Raw genomic sequence first — 27,583 nt, forward strand, 5'->3', positions numbered from 1 at the left:
GTTATAAATTTCTTTATTGTATTTATTTAATTTTGGCTGTGTTGGGTCTTTGTTGCTGCGGACGGGCTTCTCTAATTGAGGCGAGCGGGGGCTACTCTTGATTGTGGTGCATGGGCTTCTCATTGTGGTGGCTTCTCTTGTTGTGGAGCACAGGCTCTGGGCACACGTGCTTCAGTAGTTGCAGCACACGGGCTCAGTAGTTGTGGTTCGCGGGCTCTAGAGCACAGGCTCAGTAGTTGTGGTGCACGGGCTTACTTGCTCCTCAGCATGTGGGATCTTCCCAGACCAGGGCTTGAACCTGTGTCCCCTGCATTGGCAGGCAGATTCTCAACTACTGTGCCACCAGGGCAGCCCTCAACATTGTTAATTATTAGAGAAATGCAAATCAAAACTATAATGAGGTATCACCTCACACCAAGCAGAATGGCTATCATCAAAAAGTCTACAAATAATAAATGCTGGAGAGCGTGTGGAGAAAAGGGAACCCTTGTACACTGTTGGTGGGAATGTAAATTGGTGCAGACACTATGGAAAACACTATGGAGGTTCCTTAAAAAATTAAAAATAGAGTTGCCATATGATCCAGCAATCCCACTCCTGGGCATATTTCCAGAAAAGACAAAAGCTCTAATTTGAAAAGATGCATGTACCCCGATGTTCATAGCAGCACTATTTACAACAGCCAAAACATGGAAACAGCCCAAGTGCCCATCAACAGACAACTGGTTTAAGAAGATGTGGTATATATACACAGTGGAATATTACTCAACCGTAAAAAAACAATGAAATAATGCCATTCACAGCAACAATGATGGACCTAGAGAATATCATATTAAGTGAAGTAAGTCAGGTGGAGAAAGACAAATATTTTATGATATCATTTATATGTGGAATCTAAAAAAATAATACAAATGAACCTATATACAAAATAGAAACAGACTCACAGACTTAGAAAACAAACTATGGTTACCAAAGGAGAAGGGGACGAGTGGGGGTTAAATTAGAAGTATGGGATTAACAGACATAAACTACTCTACATAGAACAGGTAAGGAACAAGGATTTACTATATAACACAGGGAACTATATTCAAGATCTTGTAATAACCTATGATGAAAAACAATCTGAAAAAAATATATATATAGCTGAATCACTTTGCTGTATACCTGAAATGAATACAATCTTGTAAATCAAAACTATACTTCAATTTAAAAAAAAAAAAGATCTGGGCTTCCCTGGTGGCACAGTGGTTGAGAGTCCGCCTGCCGATGCAGGGGACGCGGGTTTGTGCCCCGGTCTGGGAAGATCCCACATGCCGCGGAGCGGCTAGGCCCGTGAGCCATGGCCGCTGGGCCTGTGCGTCCGGAGCCTGTGCTCCGCAGCGGGGGAGGCCACAGCAGTGAGAGGCCCGCGTACGGAAAAAAAAAAAAAAAAAAAAAAAAAAAAAAAATCTGATGTCAGGACCATAACCTGACTTGAATTTATTTTTTTCAGTGAAAGGGAAAGAATATAAAGGAGAGAATTTCAGGTATCAGTCATTTCCAGACGTGACTCGTCTCAGCACTCTGGCCTGAATTTGAGTGTGTTTGGTCTGGTTAATAGTAGGCAGGTATTGTGTGGTCCTGTCCTAGAAGAACCCTGTTGCTTTGAGCCTTCTATTCAAGGGACAATATTGTCCTCGTGCCTTTGGTGGCTGGCCCAAAGATATCTGTTTATTGGTATCAGTGAGGTCATGTGCCCTTGTGAACAGATGGCCCAGGTGGAACCTTGACTTTGCAGGTCTTGTCCCCTAAAAACAACCAACCATTTGTTACATGTGATTAAAATATCACTAACAAGGATAATTTCACAAGCTTTGGCAAACGTGGTTAGCAGGATGTGACATGACACAGCACTGCCTTCTTCCTCCATGTGCCATCTCCCTTGAGGCCTCATCTCCCCTGCTCACCCCCGTCTCACCCATGCCCAGGCTTGCCTTCCAGCTCACCTGCTCCAGATGGGTGGCACAGTGGGAGGACACTGGCAAAGGCAGATGTGTTTATTTTCCAGAGACAAAATGTTGTGCTCCTGCATATGGCAGTGCCTTGAAGCAAATGGCAGCCTTTGACACTGCTGCCATGCAGCCTGGGCATCTTGACAGACAGAGCTGGCTTACTTTTGGTGATGAGGAAATTGAAAAAAAATACCAAGATGTTCATCATGAAACTCAGGGAGTTTCAACGCAGCAGTGTTTTTTTTAGACCTGGAGAGCAGTTTTCTTCCCTGCCAGACCTCAGTTAGCTAGTCAGCTAGCTGGATTTTCACTATGGGCCAAGAGTTAAATGTCTGTTAATTACTTTTGTCTACTAACCTTAATAGAACATAAAGTAAAAACTTAAAACATATGGCTACATATAGATGGACATTCAATGGTATTATAAGACATGTGCATCCCAGGTCACATCTCGCTGGAATCTCTTAGGATTGGGAGGGGCTCATATCTGCCCCATTGGAGATACCACTGTTCTATTTTTAGTGGTCATTTTGATTATCCAAAGGCCCAGGGACAGATGTGCCTTGAAGTTGAGATGCCTTAATTAGTATGACAACACTTTGTGCTTATAGTGTTTTTCTGCCAAGAAGAATAAGAATTCTGACACCTGCCCTTTTAAGCAGTTTGCTTATACAGTCATTAGGGCTTGACTCAGTCCATTAAGGAGACAAAGACTTGGATGTTGAGTCATTACACTTACTAGTCTCCTAGAAAAAAATGGCTTAAGAGCATCCTTCTTTAAAAGTTACTGGCTTTGGGGCTTCCCTGGTGGCACAGTGGTTGGGAGTCCGCCTGCCGATGCAGGGGACGCGGGTTCGTGCCCCAGTCTGGGAGGATCCCGCATGCTGCGGAGCAGCTGGGCCCGTGAGCCAAAAAAAAGTTACTGGCTTTATCAGGAAACCTTTTTTCTTTTTTTAAAATATGTGCTGTTTTTCCCAGTCCTGGCGCTGATAGAGTTAGGAGTTTGCAGGTGTAAAGCCCTCCCCCCTCCCCTTCCCCATCTCTCTCCAGGGGATTGTATGTGAGAAGGTGTTGCTTTCTCACTCAGAGAGCATATATGTGCTACCCTGTTGTATGCCTGCTGTGAGCATAGAGAACCCCTCTTCTGGTTGAATGGAATGAGCCTATTGGGTGGCTGGGACTGTGTGACCCCATAATGCCAACTTTTCACTTAAAGCATCTTTCCTATCCACAATGGGGATGAAGCAAATATAGGTAATTGGTCTTAAATTTGTGTTGTTTTGCAACTTGTGTCTTGAAAATTATGTGGTTTCCTGTTAAGGTTTGGTTTAAGCTGTAAGCAGCAGAGTACTGTTTTACTAAGCAGCAGAGTGTTTACCATTAGAAATATAGATTTACCCTACCTTTTTTTTTTTTTTTTTTTTTGCGGTACGTGGGCCTCTCACTGTTGCGGCCTCTCCCGCTGCGGAGCACAAGCTCCGGACGCGCAGGCTCAGCGGCCATGGCTCACGGGCCCAGACGCTCCGCAGCACGTGGGATCCTCCCGGACCAGGGCACGAACCCGTGTCCCCTGCATCGGCAGGCAGAGTCTCAACCACTGCGCCACCAGGGAAGCCCTACCCTACCTTTTAAGATTGCTTTAAACCAGTGCCTTGGCCTGTGGGGGCATGCCCTCACACATACTCACAGATAGAAATACACATGTACCCTGGCATCTTAGTGCTTCTCTTTACCTGCTGTAGCCCAGGATCATGCAGAGATATGAATTCAGGGGCTGATCCAAAAAACTGTGAGGTTTTCTTTATTCTCTCCCACAGTTATCTAAAATGAAGGGGAATGGAAAGCCTTTGGAGGGAGAAATAGTTGACTGTTCTATTTCTTGACCTTGGTTGTAGTTAAATGTATGTTCACTTTATTCATTAAGCTGTACATGTATATTTTATATACTTTTATGTGAGCGTGTTGTTCCACCAAAAAAGTTTAAGAGAATAAAACGGAAGAGTAAAGGGGTAGGAAAGCGTAACACATTTTTTAAGAGCTAAAAATGAAAAAGAGTTCAGATTTACCATTACTTTTGAGTGTAGACAATAGAGCAGATAGCATGAACTAGATTGGAAAGAAAAAGGGAAGGGAGAGGAAATAACCTCTGAATCCTTATAAACTGAAATGCCCTGCCAGAATTCCACATTTCCCTTTCTGATGCCTCCTAATTTGTACAGTTTTGTACAGCTGAGAAGTTCCATAGGTGCTGATAGCCATCCATTCAACAAATCTACAGCCTGCATTGTCCTTGGGGCTGAGGAAACAGAGGTGCAAAGCGCAGTGTGTGCCTTCAGATGGGGCAATAGAGAAGTAAATAGTCAACTGTACTGCAGAGTGACAAGTACTGCAGTAGCCTTACAGGTAGTTGCTCTGCGAATAGAGCCTAACTTGAGCTTTGAAGGACCAGCTGTCATTAAAGCAAAGATGAAACAGAAAGGAAAACTGGAGGCACAGACCTGAAGGAGTGTGAGAGAGCAGGTTAGGTTAGGCACAGTGATTTTTCTAATGATGTTTGGGGCAGGCACAAATAGTTCTCTGAACCTCCTATTCCTAATTTTTTATCTGTTTTAACTAGTGGAGTACATAATACAAAGTAGGGCTCTATTGATGGGAAAACAAATAGAAATAAATAGCCTTATATAGTTTTTACTATAAACACATATACAAAATCCATAATCTAAAGTAGTTTGTTAAATATGGCTCAGGGTTTTAGGGGAATGGTAAGAGATTGAAACTAGAGAGGTAGTCCATGTTACGAGGACTTTGATGAAAAAGCATTGTGCTAAAAGCAATGGGCCTCTCTGGAAGCTTGTTGGCTAAGAGGGGGTTAACATGATCAGATGAGATTTGGTTAGATCATTGGCTACTCTTTGGTAGAGCATTTAGGGAAAGTAGAAGAAAGCAGGGAGACCAATGTGGAGCTTTCATGTCCATTGAAGAGGTAGGAGTAACTTGTGTTGGACCTAGGCTGCTAATGGGGAGCACTGTGTTCTAATAGAAGGGCTTTTTTTTTTAGGCTGCACTGTGCGGCATGCAGGATCTTAGTTCCCCGACCAGGGATTGAACCTGTGCCCCCTGCATTGGGAGCACAGAGTCCTAACCACTGGACCGCCAGGGAAGTCCCTAGAAGGGCTTCTAAATAGTCTTTTCCCCAGGATTTCCTAGTTGCTATGGACATCTGAAAACATATACAATTATATATAGTCCTAAATAGTCTTTAGCAGCAGACTTACTTCTTAACTCAGGGAGATGAATCAGCTCAGATGTTCAACATGCAAAGATATTCATGGGTGTGAGTTCCCTGGTGGCCTAGTGGTTAGGATTCCGGGCTTTCACTGCTGTGGCCCAGGTTCAGTCCCTGGTTGGGGAACTGAGATCCCGTAAGCCGAGTGTCATAGCCAAACTCCCCCCCCCAAAAAACACAACCCCCCCCAAAACAAAGATATTCATGGGCATGCTTAGCATGTACAACTTAATATACATATGCCTTGGGGTGTACAGAGCATGGCTTCTGCACTTGAATTTTTTGAGAACTGACTTAAAGGTATATGGAGTCTTATCTTTTCCCTGGACACTGCCAGCTCATGAAAAAAAATTCAGGTGGCCTTGTTGCGGACATGGTATTGTTGGTTTTACCATTGCACAGTCAGCGATTTTATTTTGATGTTTGGGAGAAAGCAGTATTTTTGATTAGCAAGTAAAGTTAATGTAGAAAACAAATACTGTGTTAACTAGTTGGTATAATAAGGCATCTGTGCCTTGTTGCATTTCAACTCATTAAATTTCTAAACTTTTAATTACGAGAAGATTACAACTTTCATAGAAGAACCATTCAAACTTGGGGTTAGTGATGGTTTTAGAAAGTAAAATTTACAGAAATTTCATAATTATTGTGGGGTAACTTTAAAATATAATTTTGCTAAAAATTGAAATATACACAATGTTTAATTTTTTGCTTCTAAAATTCAGATTCATTTGACATTTATTGGGCACCTACTACTTCCTAGGCCTTCTTCTAGGAACTTTAACACAGATGAGTACTTTTCATTCCTCACAGCTATCAGGCAAGCAATACTGTCCTCCACCTTCAGATGGGGCACTTGAGACTTCAAGACCAAGTGGACTGTCTTTTGTAGCACAACCGTAAAGCGATAAAGCCACTTTTGACCTTGAGCCTTTATTATTTTTTTTCACAAAAACACATGCCTAACTTTTGACTTAACGGCATTTTAAAAACATAGGTTTTTCAAATAATAATTTAAAAGGTGTTTTGCTTTTAAAGTTGAAAATGTTGGTTGTGGGAATTCCCTGGTGGTCCAGTGGTTAGGACTCTGCGCTTTCACTGCCAGGGGCACAGGTTCAGTCCCTGGTCAGGGAATTGCGCGGGGCGGCCAAAAATAAAAATAAAAATGTTGGTTGTAAATGCAGTGACGTTCCTGAGCTTAAGTTCAAGAAATCATCCATTATAAGAATTTTTGCCAGTATGTTAAGCAAAAATATTTGAACATGAGCTAATCATTGTTAAAGGAGAATGAACACAATTTTTATATTATGCTTTTGCATCTGCCAGCATCAAACGAGTATGCCAAATACACTTTCAGAGAATGAACTAAGGCAGGCAAAAGAAATGGGAAACCTTGGTTAGACAGTCTCATTTTCAGAGTAAGTTTCTTTTATTTTGTCTTGGGCTTCTGGAAATAAAAGGTTTGCTTCATTTGAGGCACACTTGCTTCCTTATTTTTTAATTTAGTGTGAGAATTTATAAACATGGGCTGGTTTGTGTTTTAGTGCAACAGAAGATGAGTGTATCTGAAGCAGGAAAGAACGAGGAAAGTCAGTCAGTTTAATTTAACTTCTCTGTGGTGAAGCTCAGTCTAGTATTCTGATTCTGATCAGTTTAAACTCATACTATTTTTTCCATCACAAGATTAAGAGGAAACTATTTTCAACTTCCAACATTGTACCTCCTTTTTTTCCTCTGAGTGGTAACAGTAGGTAACAGGACTGGTCCCAGCTTGTGATCATGAAGGAGCAATAGGCCAGTTTTTTCTCAGCTCCCAGAACTGCTCTCTTCAACTTAGGTGTACACAGTCTTCGAAATTAGCCTCTCTGCTTCATCTCTCTTCTTTCACTAATTCCTCTGCTTTGTCTCCAGACCTACCTGTCACCCCTTTCTCACTGGCATTCTCTGTTTCATACTGAATTACTTGTACCTCCCCTAACCTGCTGTGTGTTCTCTCTTGTATCTCTGCCTTTGCCTACTCCAGCACTTTGCTGGTCATTCTCCCCTGAATGTACTTCCACATCTCCAAAGGCTAACTGTTTTTTTTTTTTTTTGCGGTACGCGGGCCTCTCGCTGTTGTGGCCTCTCCCGTTGCGGAGCACAGGCTCCGGACGCGCAGGCTCAGCGGCCATGGCTCACGAGCCCAGCCGCTCAGCGGCATGTGGGATCTTCCCGGACCGGGGCATGAACCCGTGTCCCCTGCATCGGCAGGCGGACTCTCAAGCACTGCACCACCAGGGAAGCCCAAAAGGCTAACTCTTAATTGCTGGTTAAAACTCAATTTATCATTTTCCAGGGAAACTGTATTTCTCCACATATGTTCGTCACTCATGAGGGCTTCTTTGTGCTCTCACGGCAACCTACGAATACCTCTGCCATAGTGTCCTGTTGTAATTGTTTCCTTTATTGTCTTCCACATGTGAACTTAGGAAGGTGTGTTTGTATAAATAAAACCTACCAACTGGCTGACTCTTCATTCAGTCTCATGATTTCAGCTATACATTATTTTTTCTTTCCAGCTACTTCTGAACAGTTCAACTTAAGCCTCTTTCGGTCTCAGTTGAGTTTTTTACATTGCTCCTCCACCTTTCCGTTTATTGCACATTCTCTTAACTCCTCTTTTTCCCTCATCTTCTGTTCTACTATTCATTAACTCCTATCTATTCTACTTTCTAAATATTGATATATCTTATATTCCATATCTCCCCCTCCATCCCTACTGCTTCTGCAATTTTCTAACACATGAAAAAGGCTTGTATTGTCATGGGAATGGGAGCAGTTTTCACTGGTTTCTCCATGGTTTACATACTGATGTTCATACTCTTTTTTTTTTTTTTTTTTTGGCTGAGCCGCATGGCTTGCAGGATCTCAGTTCCCCAACCAGGGATTGGACCTGGGCCACAGTAGTGAAAGCCCAGAATCCTAATCACTAGGCCAGCAGGGAACTCCCCTGAAGTTCACGTTCTTTAGTCTAGGAAGCCAGTGACAGTATCGTTTCAATTCCTGTTACCCCACTTCCTCTCTGCTTCTTACTGAAATCACCTAATTCACTAAGTATGCATGTCCCATATTCACCAATACCCAAATATTCCATGTTCCTCCATGTTTCTTTACCTTCACATATGCTGTTTCCTCCATCTGAAATCTTTCCTGCTCCAGTCTACCTTCTCAGCTCCTTCCAGATCCAGGTTTCCATCTTTGTCACCTGGCACAATGCTTCTCACATAGTAAACGCTCAATAACATTTATTGAATTTATAATGTATTCACATTCCACATGCAAAAGTGAAGTTGGTTGGGGCATTTACTCATTTCATAATTATCCTGTGCAGTCTCGGAGAACTCTTGCAGGATTTGGTTGAGGCCTTTTGTAAACTCTATGTTTTTGCTTAAGGCATAGTCACCACTGTTATTAGAAAAAGAGATTGATGGGTTTCCTTAAAAAGGACTCTGTCAGAGAGGATTAAAATCAAGGTGCAAATGATTCTGTATTGCTTAGGCATTAGGGATAAGTAGTTCTTCCCCTGCCCAGCCCTATCCCCATCCATAGAACCATAATCTCTTAGAGCTGGGAAAAGTACTTGGTCACAAGGACAGTTGGAAGCTGCTGAAATCTTTTAGATTTTTTAAAAGTGTTAAATAGTGAACATTGAAATTCCAGTATAGGTACAAAGTCTTTCTTTAATTAAAATGGCAAAATTGACATTGAAATTTTAAAGTGATACCACCAAACCCAGCCAAAGGAGATAGCTAATAAATTCTGTTGGTTATTGGAAACAAGCTCCTGATTCAGAATTCAGAGCACCAGTGTAAGAAGATAACAGTGGATCCATTTTATTTATTAACAAATTTGAAAAACTGGGCATTGGCAAAGCAGTTAAGGTGTTGGCATCTATTTATTTAGTACCTACTACATATCTTGCATAGTTGTAGACCCTTTAGAGGAGTCATAATGGTCTGACGTTAAACCTGCCCTTTTAAAACTTAAAATATTATTGGTCATATAAGATGTAATACGTGAGATAGAGGACAATAGATGCTGGTATGCAAAATAGTACATTCTGAACTATTTGAGTGTGAAACTGACATTTACATATTGAATCATATTTTCACACTAATTTCCATTTTGTGGAGGCAGCATCGTTTCCTAGAAAAGCACACAAGTCTTGGGATCAGAAAGCCTGAATTCTGGTCCTGACTCTAATTAGCCCTGTGGTTTAGGGTAAGTCACTGTCCCCTCTTTGAACCCGAGTCCCCACATTTGTGAGAGGGACATTGGATAAACTAGATGAGCCCTTAGATCCCTTCTAACTCTGTAAACTGCATTTTTGTGAAATATTCTCGGTGCCAAAGATGGAATTTTAGGCAGCTTTGGCAATTGGCTGGACTAAATGAAAGAGCAGGCACTGTTTCCTTCAAAGCCCAGTCTCTGTTTAGAAGTCTGTTTATTGAAACACTGTCATCATTAGCTAAATCCTTTGTCCCGTTGGTGGTTCTGCCTCTCCTACCAAATTCCCGACCCACAAGGAATGGGATTATGCTTCACACGCTTAATGTTCCAAGGTGTGCAGCACATTGCAAAAGAAACCGCATCGTTCTCTGAGGCACCTGACTCATAGCGACGTCGTCCTGTTCAATTAGAGGTGGCAAAGGCTGGCCTGGCTCCAAAGGAACACTGTCAATTCCTCTCCTTTTCTGTGTCCACGCTCGGCAGGATGCTTCCTCACGCCCACCTCTCTCCCCCTTGCTGTGACTTTGGCTTCCGCCAGATGTCACACCGCTGCTTGTCACCGCCCAGACTCTCTTCACTGATTTTGTTGTTTCAGTGTATTTATCACAACTGTTCTCTTGAGCTGTAAAATTTATGGAATTTCACACTCTTCTTTTTATTTTTATTTATTTTTTTTCACACTCTTCTTAATCACTACAGTGTTTCTTTTTCATGAGAGAGAGAATATACAAGGAGTTGTATGCACAAGAGTTAGAGGGAAGGAAATGCTCCATCAAACTGAAGGAAAGTTTGCATGTGTGTGCCATGTACACCCCCCACTCCCAAATGTACAAGGAAACTGAGCTCAGATGTACAAAGTGAAACTGAACTCAGTTCTGCAGGGCTCAGGGGTACTTAGGAAGTCCATTTCAATCCCAGGGAGAGGGACATAAGAGATGTGCTTATTGGCTAATTCCCCTGGCTTAAATTGTATTCCTTTTAGCAACCAAAAAAAGGTGGATAATTTATTGGCACTCTGTGGTAGTTAGTACATCTCCTTCTTCTTCGTTTTTTTTTGAGCCTCGCCTTGCGACTTGTGGGATCTTAGTTCCCCGACCAGGGATTGAACCCGAACCCAGTCCCTTGACAGTGAAAGCTTGGAGTCCTAACCACTGGACTGCCAGGGAATTCCCTGGTGCATCTTCTTGATCTTATTATTATCTAATCAGATCTGTTAATAATGCTGTCTGATCCTAAAAATGATGGTGGTGGTGGTGGTGATGATGGTGTTATTACTATGGAACAGGCATTTCACTGAGCAGTTTACATTTATTTATTTAAACCTCGCCATAACCCCGTAATGATGGATACTCTTATTATCCCTGTTGTATAGATGAGGAAATCTCAAAATGACTTAAAGCTCTTCATTTTAAAAATAAGCTTACCTCATGTACTTTTTTAAGGGAGGAAGATATACCAATTTATCTAGGTTTTTTTCTTTTCTTCTTTCTCTACTTGTAAAAAGAGGCAAAATTTTGGTGGTATTTTATTTTAGAAACTAAAGTTCATTTTGAGTTCCCAGGATGGTTCATTTAAATTTTTTTCTTTGTATGTCAGTTAGATACAACTTTAAAACTAAGAACGTTGGCATTTGTACTGCAAACCATTGATGGTGATCCTCATGGCCATTGGACAGAGAGTGTCTCAGCTAAATGTTTAAGTTCATTTATTGGTCACTCGGATGTTTAGGTTAGTTCAGAGTTATGTATAGATACTGTTCCTCCCCTTGGGGACCTCATAACTTTGCTCTATTACTTAGACTTACTATCTAAATAATTAGAATAGTGGAGACAACCAAAGACAGATTATATCACGCACAGGATAAGGATTACTTCGTAAAAGATACAGGATTCCTGGCAATGTTATCATGATTGATTAGTGTTCACATTCCTTCAGGTTAATTGGCAAATTCTCATGTTGTACTGATCATGGGAAAGAAGGGAACTGATGAAAAAGTAGCTAGAAAGTGAGGCTTAGCACTCAGGATGGACATATCTGTAAGGGTGGAAATAGTATGAAGGTACTTAATAAGTGGTAATTTGCTCTCCAAATCTGGATGTAGGATTTGTTGTTTTTGTTTTTTCAGGCTTCCAGGAAAATGTCTCTGTGCCTGTGTCAATTTCAAGATAGGTAGGGTGGTGTACTGTGAAGTAGATATGCTCGAAGTGTCAGTGCTTATGAATGTTTGTGACAATGAATACCTTCACCTTAGGGCTCCTTCCAAGAGTCCAGGAAGGAGAGAGAAGGAAACTGTCATATATTTCTACCATGTGTCAGGCAGTGTGCTGGGCACTTTTTATAAAATTCCCACCATATCCCTTTAGGAAGATGTATATGAGGTGTTTGTTTATTTTTCTTTAAAATTTTATTTATTTTCCTTTAAAAATTAAAAAAAGTATTATTGATGTATAGTTGATTTATAATGTTTCAGGTATACAGCAAAGTGATTCAGATATATATATATATATTCTTTTTCAGATTCTTTTCCATTATAGGTTATTAAAAGATACTGAATGTAGTTTCCTGTGCTATACAGTAGATCCTTATATGTCTGTATCTATTAATCCCAAATTCCAAATATATGCCCCCCCTTCCCTTGTGGTAACCGTAAGCTTGTCTTCTATGTCTGAGTCTGTTTCTGTTTTGTAAGTAAGTTCATTTGTATCATCTTTTTAGATTCCACATATATGTGATAGCGTATGATACTTGTCTTTTTCTGTCTGACTGACTTCACTTAGTGTGATAATCTCTGGGTCCATCCATGTTGCTGCAGATGGTATTATTTCATTCTTTTTTATGACTGATTAATAATTGTGTGTGTGTATGTATATGTGCGTGTGTGTGTGTGTGTATATATATATACACACACACACACACACACACACCCCACATCTTCTTTATCCATTCATCTGTTGATAGACATTTAGGTTGCTTCCATATCTTGGCTATTGTAAATAGTCCTGCTGTAAACATTGGGGTCATGTATCTTTTCAAGTTAGAGTTTTCTTTGAATATATGCCCAAGAGTGGGATTGCCGGATCATATGGCAACTCTATTTTTAGTTTTTTAAGGAACCTCCATACTGTTCTCCGTAACTACACCAATTTACGTTCCCACCAACAGTGTAGGAGGGTTTCCTTTTCTTCACACCCTCTCCAGCATTTATTATTTGTAGATTTTAAAATAATGGCCATTCTGATGGGTGTGAGATGGTACCTCATTGTAGTTTTGATTTGCATTTCTCTAATAATTAGCAGTGTTGAGCATCTTTTCATGTGCTTTTTGGCCATCAGTATGTCTTTTTTTATATATATATATAATAATAATAATGGCCAATTTTTGGGCTTCCCTGGTGGCACAGTGGTTGAAAGTCCGCCTGCCGATGCAGGGGACACGGGTTCGTGCCCTGGTTTGGGAAGATCCCACATGCCGCGGAGTGGCTGGGCCCGTGAGCCATGGCCGCTGAGCCTGTGCGTCCGGAGCCTGTGCTCCGCAACGGGAGAGGCCACAACAGTGAGAGGCCCGCGTACCGCAAAAAAAAATTAAAAATGGCCAATTTTTAATTAATTAATTAATTAATTAATTTTTGGCTGCGTTGGGTCTTTGTTGCTGCATGCCGGCTTTCTTTAGTTGCAGTGAGTGGGGGCTACTTTTCATTGTGGTGCGCGGACTTCTCATTGCGGTGGCTTCCCTTGTTGCGGAACACGGGCTCTAGGCACACAGGCTTCAGTAGTTGTGGCATGCGGGCTCAATAGTTGTGGCACACAGGCTTAGTTGCTCCGTGGCATGTGGGATCTTCCCGGACCAGGGCTCAAACTCATGTCCCTTGCATTGGCTGGTGGATTCTTAACCACCGTGCCACCAGGGAAGTCCCCATCAGTATGTCTTTGAAGAAATGTCTCTTTAAGTCTTCTGCCCATTTTTTGTTGAGTTGTATGAGCTGTTTGTATGTTTTGGAAATTAATCCCTTATTGGTAGCATCTTCTGCAAATATTTTCTCCCATTCCATAGGCTATCTTTTCATTTTGTATATGGTTTCCTTTGCTGTGCAAAAGCTTTTAAGTTTAGGTCCCATTTGTTTATTTTAATTTTTGTTTCCATTATTCTAGGAGACGGATCCAAAAAGATATTGCTGCAATTTATGTCAGAGTGTCCTGCCTGTATTTTCTTCTAGGAGTTTTGTAGTATCCAGTCTTACATTTAGGTCTGTAATCCATTTTGAGTTTATTTTTGTATATGGCGTTAGAGAATATTCTAATTTCATTCTTTTACATGTAGCTGTGCAGTTTCCCCAGCACCACTTTTTGAAGAGGCTGTCTTTTCTCCATTGTGCCTCCTTTGTCATAGATTAATTGACTTTTAGTGCATGGGTTTATTTCTGGGCTTTCTATTCTGTTCTATTAATCTGTGTGTCTGTTCTTGTGCCAGTACCATACTGTTTTGATTACTGTAGCTTTGTAGTATAGTCTGAAGTCAGGGCACATGATTCCTCCAGCTCTGTTCTTCTCCTTTTTCAAGATTGTTTTGGCTATTTGGGGTCTATTTGACTGTATGAGGAATTTATCTTATATCTCAGTGCTAGGAGTGGATGGGCTTCTCTTGAGTGCTTACCCTGTTTATTTCATGGACACTGTGAACTTCATAGGTAATTGTGTTTCCTAGTAATTACTTTAGCATTTACTGAGGCTTTATTATGTTTTGGGTACTATGCTTGTTTATATGCATTATCTCTTTGAGTCTTCAGTGCAGCCTTTTTGTAGTAGGTATTATCCCATGTTTTCAATGAAAACATTTTCAGAGAGGTTAGGTTACTAACTTTTCTAAAGCTACACGTCTGGTAATAGAGCTGGATTTCAAACTCGGGTCTAACTGTAATGTAGCCCAGCTGTTTCTTCCTGAGATATTTAAGCTACCATTGTCTTCATTTAATTCTAAATGCCTGTAGCATAATTTTTTTACTTACTTAGCAACCTATGTCTAAAGAAAAGTAGAAAGAGTAGGACCTAGGAGCCTAGAAAAAAGCAGCAATATTATGTGCAATCATAGGATACTGGCAGTCAACTTAAACTTCAACCAGTTCTCAGAAGTAGGACCTATCACTTTCTGACATTTGTTTAGTGATTTTCTTAATCTTTCTTCTTGTGATACTAGGCATTAGCCATATATGTATTAAAACATATATAGGGCTTCCCTGGTGGTGCAGTGGTTGAGAGTTTGCCTGCCGATGCAGGGGACGCGGGTTCGTGCCCCAGTCTGGGAAGATCCCACATGCCACGGAGCGGCTGGGCCTGTGAGCCATGACTGCTGAGCCTGCGGGGGAGGCCACAACAGTGAGAGGCCTGTGTACCACAAAAAAAAAACAAAACAAAACATATATAATGCCTTCTGGTATGATTATTATTCACTCAGCAAATATTTACTGAACATGTACTATATGCTTATACATCATTGAACAAGCCAGACACAATCCTGCCTTCATGGAGTTTATAATTGGTATAAATATTTGAATAGGTGGATTGTGTCTTACACATACTATATGTTTTCCTAAACACACCACAGTCACACATGTATATGCTGTAAGAGTTTCACAAAATCGAATGGCTTGGAATTTGTCTTATTCCAGGAAAACACTGTTGCATCAAGAATATGAGGAAATGTAACAGTCAAGAGACCCATCACTATGGCTTTGTACTTTGAATGTCATTCTTAGAGGAGTAAGAGAGTGGCAGTATACAAGACTATTTGAAATTAAAAGAAAAAAGTGTGAGCCAGAGATCTTTGATGGAGCATTGTCAAAAGAATTTCAGAAACTGCAAGTTGTTGCACAGATGTATTGATTTAATTAGTCTAAATAACACCATTTATCTATGCTTAAGCATCTCACACATGCAAAAGTTGGTGATTCGAAGTCACAGAATAATTTATGAGTTATCTTCTATACCACGTGTTATAGCTTGTGAATACCAGCTTTGATGTGTGTGTGTGTCAGATGCTTAAGCATAAATAAATGATATTATATAGACCAGTTAAGCAATACAGTTTGCTTCTGAAATTCCGTTGACATCTTCATGTAAAAATTTTTTGGTGATGGCTTTTAAAGATCACATTAATTGTTTTAAATACAAGAGCCTCACTGGAGACAGCATATGAGGGTTCTGCTGGTTAGGTCTCTGGTTATCTGGTTGGATCCTTAATATACCATTGCAACTTGATAAAATTGTTTTGGTTAGCCGTAAAAGGAGTATTCTCCAGTGAATGGAGAAGAGTAGAGTTATCCTCATAGCAAAAAGATGAACTTACTTTGTGATAGGTAAGAAACTATATTATTAAACCTCTTGGGGAAGGAAACCAGTTAGAATCTCCTTGCTGTATATTTCTCTCTGTTTTGCTATTCGAATTTTAACTATAAGAACACTACAGTATTCTTTGTCTGCCTGACTTTGCATTACTATTCTCACAGTTTAAAAATATATATATTTTTTATTTTTAGGTAATTTAGACATTTTTTTTGTTGTTGTTTAAAGTGGTAAGCTGTCAAAAGGAGACTGGGGTATAGCTAATATACTAAGAATTCAGGTAGCATTTTTTTCTTTCAGAGTTTGGGATGCCTCACCTCTATTATTTTTTTCTTACCATATTTCATAGAAGACAGAAAGGGGAAGGATTAATTAACTCAGTTTTACACATAAGGAAACATATGCTCATAGGGGTTAAGTGTCTTGCCTAAGGTCAGACTTACTAAGAATGTAGTCACAGAATGTGGCAGAGAATTCCAGAGCCTGGCAAAGTATAGCACGCTACTTACTGGGAAATGTGATAGGCAGATTATTTTTTCTAAAGACTTGACTATTGCTGGTCAATTCTTAACCCCTGAGACTATTCACCATCTTATCCCCAAGGCAGAAACTTGTTTGCAGGTTAGGGCTACTCTGTAGTCTAAGGGAAATATTACTTAGCACAGCTGGCTTGGAATTCCAAGTAAGTACATGATATTTTCATGTGTTCTTCTAACATGAGTTAGAATGTTTCTTCAGGCTGCCAAGTGCCCATGTTAATCAGTGTTCAAAGAATACAAAGCATCACTTTTAAGACCATTAGCTGTTATTACTTTATGCCCCATAATAGGATGCATAAATATATTTGATTTCATTTAATGTGCATTTAATCAAATGTATAAGTTTAGGGAGGGGCATATAACCATGGGCAAGGCCTGCTCACTAGCCACTATGCCAGATGCAAGAGGGAAAACACACTTTGCACAGAAAAAGGAAGACATTTTACATGGGAGTCTCACTGCTGATGCCTGGCAGCATAGACAGGCCATGGTAAATGGCCCACCTGGTATAGAAAAAGAATCATCCATTTGGAGATGAAGAGCAAGGCAGACATAGTTAAGGTTCTCTGTAGAAACTTGCATTTTTAGACTTGCAGGTAATACAAAGAAAGGATACCTATAAATAGGTTATTATAAGTACTGTTTATTTATCTCACTGATAAAAATTACTTCTTAGTTACCTTAGCAGAGCCTTATTATATTAGAAAAATATTAGCATTTCACCTAAATCTACAGTTCTTCTAGAGTTACCACTTTGTATTTATGAACTTTGTATTTATGAACTTCCATTATTACTGTCTGCATTAAAAGTTTAATGATTTGGAAATTCCCTGGCGGTCCAGTGGTTAGGACTTTGAGCTTTCACCAGCTGGGGCGTGGGTTCGATCCCTGGTCAGGGAACTAAGATCCTGCAAGATGTGTGACACAGCCAAAAAAAAAGTTTAGTGATTTGACTTAAATATTTGAGACTTTCTACCCTTCCCTACTGCAAGACTTGTTTCTTTTTTTTAAAAATCTTTTCTTTTTTTATAGTTGATACACAATATTATGTTAGTTCCAGGTATACAGCAGAATGATTCAGTTTTGGGCTTCCCTGGTGGCGCAGTGGTTGAGAGTCCGCCTGCCGAGGCAGGGGACACAGGTTTGTGCCCTGGTCTGGGAAGATCCCACATGCCACAGAGCGGCTGAGCCCGTGAGCCATGGCCACTGAGCCTGCGCGTCCGGAGCCTGTGCTCCGCAACGGGAGAGGCCACAACAGTGAGAGGCCCGCATACCGCAAAAAAAAAAAAAAAAAAAAAGATTCAGTTTTATATATACTGTTTTTTTCAGATTATTTTCCAATATAGGTTATTATAAGATTTTGAATATAGTTCCCTATGCTATACAGTAAATCCTTGTTGCTTATCTATTTTATGTGTAGTAGTTTGTTCATTCCATACTCCTAATGTATACCCCCGCTTCATTTCCCCTTTGGTAACCGTAAGTTTATTTTCTATTTCTATGTCTGTGAGTTAGTTTCTGTTTTGTATATAGATTCACTTGTATTATTTTTTAAATTCCACATATAAGTGATATCATATAATATTTATCTTTCTCTGACTTACTTCACTAAGTATTATCTAGGTCCATCCATGTTGCTGCAAATGGCAATAATTCAGTCTTTTTTATGGCTGAGTAATAGTCCATTGTATATATGTACCACATCTTCTTAAGCCGGTCGTCTCTTGATGGGTACTTGGGTTGTTTCCATGACTTGGCTATTGTAAATAGTGCTGCTATGAACATTGGGGTGCGTGTATTGAATTAGAGTTTTGTCTTTTCTGGACATATACCCTGGTGTGGAATAGCTGGATCATATGGTAGCTCTGTTTTTAGTTTTTAAAGGAACTTCCATATTGTTTTCCATAGTGGCTGCACCAGTTTACGTTCCCACCAACAGTGTTGGAGGGTTCCCTTTCCTTCCAGTTTACCATTTGAGATTTTGGTCCAGTTGTCCAGACTGAGCCTTCTTCTTTTGGATGATGTGGTTGGAGCTGCAGCTTTCTTTAGCCTGTGGCCTGACACTCTCAGAGTTGTGTGTGTTGGTTTCAGCTATTAGGAACAATACAAGAACACACGTGCTTTGCCTTTGAAATGCTTTTGTAACAGGTTTTGGTCCATGGGCTTTAAGAAGCCGCTTTTTCACATACCTTAAAGTGCTCCAAATACTCTTCTGTTCAGAGAAAACAAGCTGACCTCCCTTTACCTCTGACCACACTCTGGGTCCTTTAGATTTGTCTAAATCTTTACTTTCATCATGATTTACTTAGCTGCTGCTATTTTCTTATTTATCAAGAGTTGGAACGTTCCTATTTCCATGAGGAGAGGTGTTGGTGTTATCGCTTTGACCATCACTTTGCAGTGTCTTTCCTTTGCAGACCCCATATCATGTCAACCTCCTCCTGGCTGGCTATGATGAGCATGAGGGTCCAGCGCTCTACTACATGGACTACCTGGCAGCCTTGGCAAAAGCCCCTTTTGCAGCCCACGGCTATGGTGCCTTCCTGACTCTCAGTATCCTGGACCGGTATTACACACCAAGTAAGTTTCAGCTCTCTAAGTGTAGGGAGCAGTAGCAGAGCCCTGTCCTCAGCTGTTTCCTGGTTTTGTGCACAACCCCCTGGAGTTGGGTGGCCAGGGCTTGAAAAGAGGATGGATCCTAAGAAGTACATGCAGGTGCCCTCTGGAAGCTTTCTCCTGTATGTCATTAGGGTTATGGAAAAGCTGATCGAACTCCCTCTTCTGCCAGATAAAACGAGGTATTGCATATGCCCAGAGCTGGGTTTTGTTTTGTTTTAAAGGGGAGTTGGAGTAAAACTATAATTCTTCAGTTACAAAAGTTCAGTTTTTTCACTCATTTTGCCCTAGTTAGGCGCTCATTAGCTTCTCAGGTGTAAAGAATGAGCAAGTAAACCAAGTGGTTTGTATGTTTGTTTTGAGCTTGTGGTGATGAACGGGTCTCCAGCTTGACAACTGAGGGTTTCTTTTCTTAAATATCAAAGCTTTCTAAGGCCATAGCCTGAGCCTGAGCTAGGAGGCCATAGCTCCCTTGGTTCTTATCACCTAATGGCTACCCCCTCCTACAAGAAAAAGCTAGCTCTCTACTTGTCCATGAACCATCAGCTTGGCAAACCTCCAGACACTGGGATGCTTTTGTGTTAAGTTCTATTTTCTGACCCCAATCCTAACCTCAACTTCAGCCACTGTGAGCAGTAGGCAGTTGGGATTCTCAGCTTTTACAAGCTATAGATGTAGCACGGATAACCAGTTTTCTCCTTACATTCCATTCATCCCTGTCAGTATAGTACGAATCTGGCTTGTTGATTCCTTTTTTGGTGCTGCCCTCTCACTCAACCTCAGCCATGCCAGAGCTCCAGGCCACATCCTAAAAAGAATTAGCCTGGCCTCCTAGTGACTGCTTCTTGATTTGGCGTCTGTCAGTAATACAGCTGATTTGCCCACCAAAATAACCACCAACCACCCCTGAAGCCTAACTGCGTAATATGTCATCCCAGTTTGCCATGCCTGTGGACAGTTCCTTTGGCTCCTATTTTATGAGAGACTCAGCCCCATCCTATGAATTCTCATTCCATTGTTAAACTGAGGCCCAGCTGGCAAAGTGAGGCTAAAACACTGGCCCTGGCCTCCTTTTCCCTGATTTGCAGCTGGCTAGGGCAGATGGAGCTGATTTAAGCCCTGGTCTAAAGGGGGGCTGGGGGCGTTGGGAGTTGGGGGATGGGCTATAACGAAGAGGCAGGCCGCTGGACTTCTCTAGAGGCAAGCCCTGGCCATGGGAGGCAGAATTCCGTCATGCTCTCCCTTCTCTGTAGCAAATCAATTTGCAATGGCTTGTGGCTGCCTGAGCATTGGGTGTGGGGCACCCTCAACTGCATATGGAATAAGTTTGTTGAAAGCCAGAAGGCTAGGCTTTTTTGTGTGTTTTTTTTGCCTTTTCTGTTGTGTGGCATTTGTGTGGCATGCTGACCTGGAAAAGTTTGAAACTTAGTCAAAAGTTGCAGCAGAGAGTTGGACTTAATGTCAGCGCCTTGAGTGCCTGGCCTCTGTGTTCTCTTTCAGCTATCTCACGTGAGAAGGCAGTGGAGCTTCTTAGGAAATGTCTGGAGGAGGTGAGTAGCTCCCATGGGATCCTGAAAGGAATGTTTTGTCTCTCTGTTTGCCAATATTGTTCCCGTTCCTCAGTTGCATTTTTTCTGATCCTTGCCAGAAGGTATAATAAATATCCACTAACCAGATGTGAAGTTGCTACCAGGGGTAGAGTTTGGTACATAACAAGCTTATTTTTTCACTCATGGGTCACCTTCTCATCAATGTCAATTTTATAATTTAATTAATTTTCTTTTTGGTTCATCCAGACTAGTGGTTCTCAAAATTTAGCATGTATAAGAATCATCTGGGGAGCTTGTTTCTTAAAAAAGGCAGATTCACACTCTCCACCCAATTCTGATTCAGTGGTCCTGGTGTAGATCTTGAGAATATTTTAACCAGCAGTCCCAAATGATTTTGCTGCAGGTGGTAACTGGAGCCATACTTTAAGAACCATTGTGCTAGATTTTATACCTGCTCTATTTTTGTGCTACCTGGAGTTGTCATAAAGTCTGCTCCCTTGGGGACTTCCCTGGTGGTGCAGTGGTTAAGAATCCGCCTGCCAACTCAGGGGACACGGATTTGATCCCTGGTCTGGGAAGATCCCACATGCTGTGGAGCAACTAAGTCCGTGTGCCACAACTACTGAGCCTGCACTGTAGAGCCCGTGAGCCACAACTACTGAGCCCGCGAGCCACAACTACTGAAGTCCTTGTGCCTAGAGCCCCTGCTCTTCAACGAAGAGTAGCCCCTACTCGCTGCAACTAGAGAGAGCCTGCATACAGCAACGAAGACCAAATGCAGCCCAAAAAAAAAAAGTCTGTTCCCTTAATAGTACATAAGTTTGGGAGGGAAAGCCTCTGCTGGGAATTCAGGAGGCCATAGAAGGTAACTAAGAGGCTTTGGGCAGTAAGGGAGAGCAGCCCTTAGTTTATGAGGCCAGGAACACAGGCCCTGCCCATTCCAATACTACTCCTAGGAGTCTAAGGCTCTGGGGTGTGAATGGAAGATGAGGAGGAAAAGAAAGCAGCTCCTGTAGGCTTTTTAATTCTTTTACTGTTCTTGTAGCCTAAGGATGAACTTGAATTCGTGGTCTAGTGAGAAGAGAGTAGGAGGTTGAGAGCAGGTGGTAGCATTGGACAGTAATGTCAGTTTGCCTCTTACACAAGCCTGTCATTTTCAGTCCATAGTGCCCCTTTTTCCTCTTGTTTGTAAATCCCCTTTCCAAAGCAGAAGCTGAGAATAAATTCATGTGCTTTTCTTATTAACCATTCAGCCACGAGGCCGTATTAGTCCAGCAGCCCCAAGTGTTGCAAGGGGCTGCCAGGAAGAAGCCACTGGAATATCGAATGCTTTGAGACTTTATTCCTCAAGGATCCTAAATATGATTATTTTATAAACCCACATTTCCTTATTGTCACCTTTTCTTGATCTTGGAGCTGGTTTCTGGACACAGGAGTCAGCCAGAGAGGACCGTAGAAATGGAAATGGTTGTTGCTGTCCAGTCCTCATCTGTAAAGGAGATGGGAAACATCAAGAGAGAGAGGGCTTAGGCCTGGAGAGGTGTACATGTCCAGGATATGCCCCTAAGGGAGCACATGGAGCTTTGTGCCTTCTATCTAGAGATTAAGTGAGGTGTCCAGGAAGAGTCGCCCACAGAAGCAAAGATTTCCTCCAGCTGTGTTTCTCAATCTCCAGCCAGGTTAATGGGGGCCGTCTGGTTTTACGCACATAGACCACAGCTCCTTTGGAATAGCCTCTCAAGCAGAGAGTCTCATGAAAGCCCAGAGGTGTTTCTTTAATGACAGGTTAGCTTGTATTGGAGGAGACAGAAGCAGGAGTTGTTCCAAGAGTAGTTCTGAGGCCATCCTTCCCACCACCCCCCCAGCTATACACAAACACATACACATCTGGTCCTTATAATGTGGGCGGGTGACTGGAGCAAACTGTTGGGACCTAGGAGTACATGGCTTTGGTCCAAAGCTTATTCCTAGGGCAGTCGCTCCTTGGTTGGCTTGTTACCTTGAGACACTTTAAAAGAGAAGTCTGTGTTTACCAGGCTAATTAGTGGCAAATTGTGAGGAATAGAGCATTAGATTGTCTCATTCTTCGTCAGCTGACTGACCAGAGTCAAGCCCTCAGCTCTTGCTCACTACCTTCCAGTCAGCCTCCACCTGCAGTTTGGGCTTTCCTCAGTGTCCTAGTACCAACTGCCTCCAATAGGATACCAGCGGCACAAAAGCAGAGATTATTATTTGCTTATATGCCCAGTGCCTAGAACAGAGCCTGGACCACAGTTAGTTCTCAATAAAAACTTGTTGACTGATTTCCTTCATGTTTCTCTGCAGCTCCAGAAACGCTTCATTCTGAATCTGCCAGCCTTCAGCGTTCGAATCATTGACAAGAATGGCATCCATGACCTGGACAACATTTCCTTCCCTAAACAGGGCTCCTAACGTCATGCCCTCCCTCCCACTTGCCAGGGAACTTTTTTTGATGGGCTCCTTTATTTTTTCCTACTGTTTTGACGTGTGCTCTCCATAGATGGTTATTTCAGAATAAAGCTGACTATGGATAAATTGAGTGCTCTGGGTTGAGTCTCAGTTTACCTAACATCACCTCAGGAAGGAAGTGGAGGGAGGATTACCTGCATTGGACTTTTTGCCAGGACTGTCTTTCCTCCTGCCCCTTTCCCTTCATTAATGCTCTGATTGCCCTTTAGCAGCTGACAGCTTGCTTGCTAATGTTTCATTCCCTCTAAAGCAGTGGTTCTTTATTGCCCCTAAGCTTAAACATTTTTAACTTAATTAATTTGAATAAGTAATACATGTACCTATAGATTGACATATATACACTAATATGTATAAAATAAGTAACTAATAAAAACCAGGTGGATAGCACAGAGAACTCTACTTCACTTTGCTGTACAGTAGAAACTAACACAACATTGTAAAACAACTATACCCCAATTAAAAAAAAAAAGAAAGAAACATAAATAAAAAGTAAAACTGTAAAACGTCTAGAAGAACCCTCCCCCCCAAAAAATTGTTATTGGGCCATTAAAAAAAATGTAAACAGTACAAAAACACACAGTAAAAATGTTTCTCCCATCCCTATAATTTAATCACCTTCTTCCCTTCCCAGAGGAAACTTCAGCTACTAATTTCTTATCTAACCTTTAAGAGATACGCTGTTCTTGTATAAAATATGTGCATGCCCATGTCCCTTTTAAAAAATATTTTTAAATGTTCTGCATATTGATTTTTTTCATTTAACACTGTGTTGGAGATTGTTTTTATATCAGTACCTAAATAACTACCTTATTGTTGTTGACAGTTGGATAATATTCCATGAAATTGGTGTACTCTAGGTGGTTAACCAGGTATCTGTTTTACTTCCTAACCTAGCTTTTTGGAAATGAGTAATGTAGATGTTTTTTGATTGGTGCCACTAAAACAGTGGTTCTTAACCAGATGTATGTATGAGTCACCTGGGGAGTTTTCTTTTTTAGTCTACATGATTAGGCTGCATTCACTCCCGGATTCTAACAAACAGGTTTGGGGCCTAAACTAGGAATATTTTTTTAAAGCTTCTAATCTTAGGTGATGATAGAGAACCACCAGATTGAAGCTTTTTTGGAGCAGTGGTCCTCAAACTTTAGCATGCATCCCAGCTTCCTTACAAACACAGCTTGCTGGGTCCTACTCCTATAGTTTAGGGTGTGGCCTGAGATCTTACATTTCTGATATTTCCAATTGATGCTGATGCTGCTGGTCTGGGAACCATACTGTGAGCACCATTTGGTCTTAAACTAAGGTAAGCCCTACTTTATTCCATTCTGTGCTACTCGTAATACCACATACAATAGGTTTTGGGTTTATCTGAGGCGAAATATACCATCTCTCTAAGATACTCCGTATAGATCAGCACATTTGTATTAACAGTATTGGATTAATATCAAATTGAATGTCGTACACTTTTTAATACACCAATGGTAAATGCTAATCATTTACCAATGGCAAGCTAATCATTGACTAAATGGGCAAAAGAGATGATTCATATGACCACAGCTGGTTCATCATCAAACACCACCATCAGTATGCATAGGTGTGGGCTTTGGGCTAGATTCCTGAATCTCTTTCCAAGGCATCTATTTTAAAACTCCACAGGTGATTCTAAGGCTTGCCCCAGTTGAGTGCCACTACTAAGGCATGAGCAGTCCTGCTTCACGGTTTTCCCATCTGTAGAATGGTTAAAATTGTATGAGGATTCCATGTGCAAATATAAAGCATTTGGAACAGGGCCTGGTATGGGGTAAGTGCTCAATAAGTACATAATTATTGATAAACTTGTTATTCTGCATCCAAGCCTCACGAGGAATGAAATTGTTCTCTGTCTTTGAATATAAGTGTCCCCAGGGCAGTCTCATAGGCAAGCCCACCAGCCCACCCTGACTTCCAGTCTGTTTTCTCCAATCCAGATCTCTTTTCTGAGCTCAAGATACACTTAATTTTAGGTATCTCACCCTCTAGTCATAGGGACATCAAACTCAGCATGTCTAACTCTAAGCCTTACCATCAGCCCCCAGCTTCCAAGTGCCCAAGCCAGAAACCTAGGCATCATTTATCTTTGATAAGCTTATTTTGGAATAAATTTTGTTTTGCAGAAAAGTTGCAAAGATAACACAGAGTTTCCTTATACCCCTCACCTAGTTTCCCCTGATGTTAACATGTTAACATTTGTAAAAACTAAGAAGCCAACATTGGTTGGCACATTAGTATTGATATTAACTAAACTCCAGCCTTTATTCAGATTTCACTGATTTTTCCACTAACGTCCTTTTTCTGTTCTAGGATATAATCCAGGATACCATATTGCATTTAGCTGGGCATCATTTTTGATGCCTTCTTTATCTCCAACCTTCACATAGTCACCAAGTTCTGGCAGTTTTACTTCCTAAATCTTTTTTTATTATTATTAATTTTTGTTGGAGTATGCTTGCTTTACCTTCCTAAATCTTTTAATGAAAATCTCCATCTCCATTATCTCAATTCCCCGACCAGGGATTGAACCCAGGCCATGGCAGTGAAAGCCTGGAATCCTAACCACTAAGCCACCAGGGAACTCCCTTGGATTTTTTTTCCCCATTTATTTATTTATTTATGGCTGCATTGGGTCTTTGTTGCTGCGCGCAGGCTTTCTCTAGTTGTGTCAAGCAGGGGCTACTCTTCATTGCGGTGTGCGGGCCTGTCATTGTGGTGGCTTCTCTTGTTGTGGAGCACGGGCTCTAGGCACACAGGCTCAGTAGTTGTGGCTTGCGGGCTCTAGAGTGCAGGCTCGGTAGTTGTGGCGCACGGGCTTAGTTGCTCCGTGGCATGTGGGATCTTCCCAGATAAGGGCTCGAACCTGTGTCCCCTGTATTGGCAGGCGGGTTCTTAACCACTGCGCCACAAGGGAAGTCCCTCTTGGGCTATTTTAACAGCTTCCTAACTTCTACTTTTTTTTTTTTGGTGGTACGCGGGCCTCTCACTGTTGTGGCCTCTCCCGCTGCAGAGCACAGGCTCCAGATGCACAGTCTCAGCGGCCACGGCTCGTGGGCCTAGCTGCTCCGTGGCATGTGGGATCTTCCTGGACTGGGGCACGAACACGTGTCCCCTGCATCGGCAGGCGGACTCTCAACCACTGCGCCAGCAGGGAAGCTCTCTCTACTTTTAATCTCCTCCCTCTCCAGTTTTTCTCTGTACTCGAAAAATTGGATCATCCATTCCTCTCCTCACTTAAAACTTTTCTGATGGTTTTCCATTGCTTATAGAATAAAGCCTACCTTTTTGGTTTGACATGCTAAACATTTCATAATCCTTTACCATCCCAGGTCCCCAATTTCCTTTCCCTCTTCTGTACCTCATAAAGCCATGACCCAACTGAATTGATATGGCCTCAGCATACATTTTTTACTTCACACCTGTATATATATATATATATATATATATATATATATATATATACCTACTGTAAGAAGGGTAAGCATTGCTTCCTGGAACTTTTCTTACAGGTATGTATATATGTATGATTGAGTTGTGATGTAGTGCACTCTGATATTTTCTAATCTGTTTTCTTCTACCAGATTTTGTTTTTTTTAATGCCAGCTATGTCCTAAATCAATTGCAAGTTTGAAAAGCACTGGGAATGCACTGATGCTTTAACACTCCTGGCCAAACACTGCTCAGAATGGTCTCCCGATTGGGTCCCATCTGCTTTCAGGTGATTAATACACTGAAAACAATTTATTCCTTCCCAGGCTTGAGATGAGAGGGGATAGGTTGAAGAAGAGAGCACCTGTTTTGCCTCAGGGTAGGGAAGCTTAGCTCTGACTAGTGAAGAGGTTAGGGAGGCTGACAAGGAACCCTTAAGAGATGGAAGAGGGTGCTGAAATAGTTTAAGTGCCATATGTCTTACCTCATTTAATCCCTTCAACTTCCCATAGTGTAAAATAATTTTAGTAGTAGAATGTCTCTTGCAGGCCCAGGGCTTTCGTTAAAGCAGAACATACTTTCAGCCTTTACTCCAAACCTCCTTTCATATGTGTGGGCTGAGGCAGGGAAACTTCTTGGGAGAAGAAATCACATCTTTGGACCTTTCCCCTGGGCGATGACGCCCAGACCTTTCATTTCTGCAAAACACCTGACCATCTGTCTCTGGCAGCACACCTACAAAGAACTGGGGGAAGAGAATTCCAGGCAAAGAGAACGGTAAGTGCAGTGGCCCTGAGGCATAAAAGTGGTAATTTGAGGAACAGAAAGGAAACCAGTGTGGCTAGAGCAAAGCGAGTGATGAAGAGAATAGTTTAAGATATGGTTGAGGAAGTAGGCAAAGTTTGGATTGTTGCAGGGCTTTAGTATGAAGGTGTACCAGTGAAAACAGGGACCAGTCGGAAGACTATTGTAAGAGTCTCAAGGACTAGGGTGGTAGCACAGGAGATAGAAAGAAAAGGATGTGGATTTTCTAATGGATTGGGTGTAG

General features: G+C 41.5%; 1 protein-coding gene across 2 annotated transcripts in view; it reads left to right on the forward strand.

The window, feature by feature from the left end:
• PSMB2 (proteasome 20S subunit beta 2) overlaps nt 1–23,146 on the forward strand; it is a 50,319-nt gene extending 27,173 nt beyond the window's left edge. For both annotated transcript variants that reach the window (XM_060140570.1, XM_060140569.1), the window contains 3 exons: nt 18,838–19,000; nt 20,537–20,586; nt 22,912–23,146. In XM_060140570.1, coding sequence (XP_059996553.1) covers nt 18,838–19,000; nt 20,537–20,586; nt 22,912–23,019 — 321 coding nt within the window. In that variant the 3' untranslated portion in view covers nt 23,020–23,146. The remainder of the gene's footprint in view (nt 1–18,837; nt 19,001–20,536; nt 20,587–22,911) is intronic.
• The last annotated feature ends 4,437 nt before the right edge of the window (nt 23,147–27,583 follow it).

This window comes from Lagenorhynchus albirostris, chromosome 2 (assembly GCF_949774975.1).
Source record: "Lagenorhynchus albirostris chromosome 2, mLagAlb1.1, whole genome shotgun sequence".
Lineage (NCBI taxonomy): Eukaryota > Metazoa > Chordata > Mammalia > Artiodactyla > Delphinidae > Lagenorhynchus > Lagenorhynchus albirostris.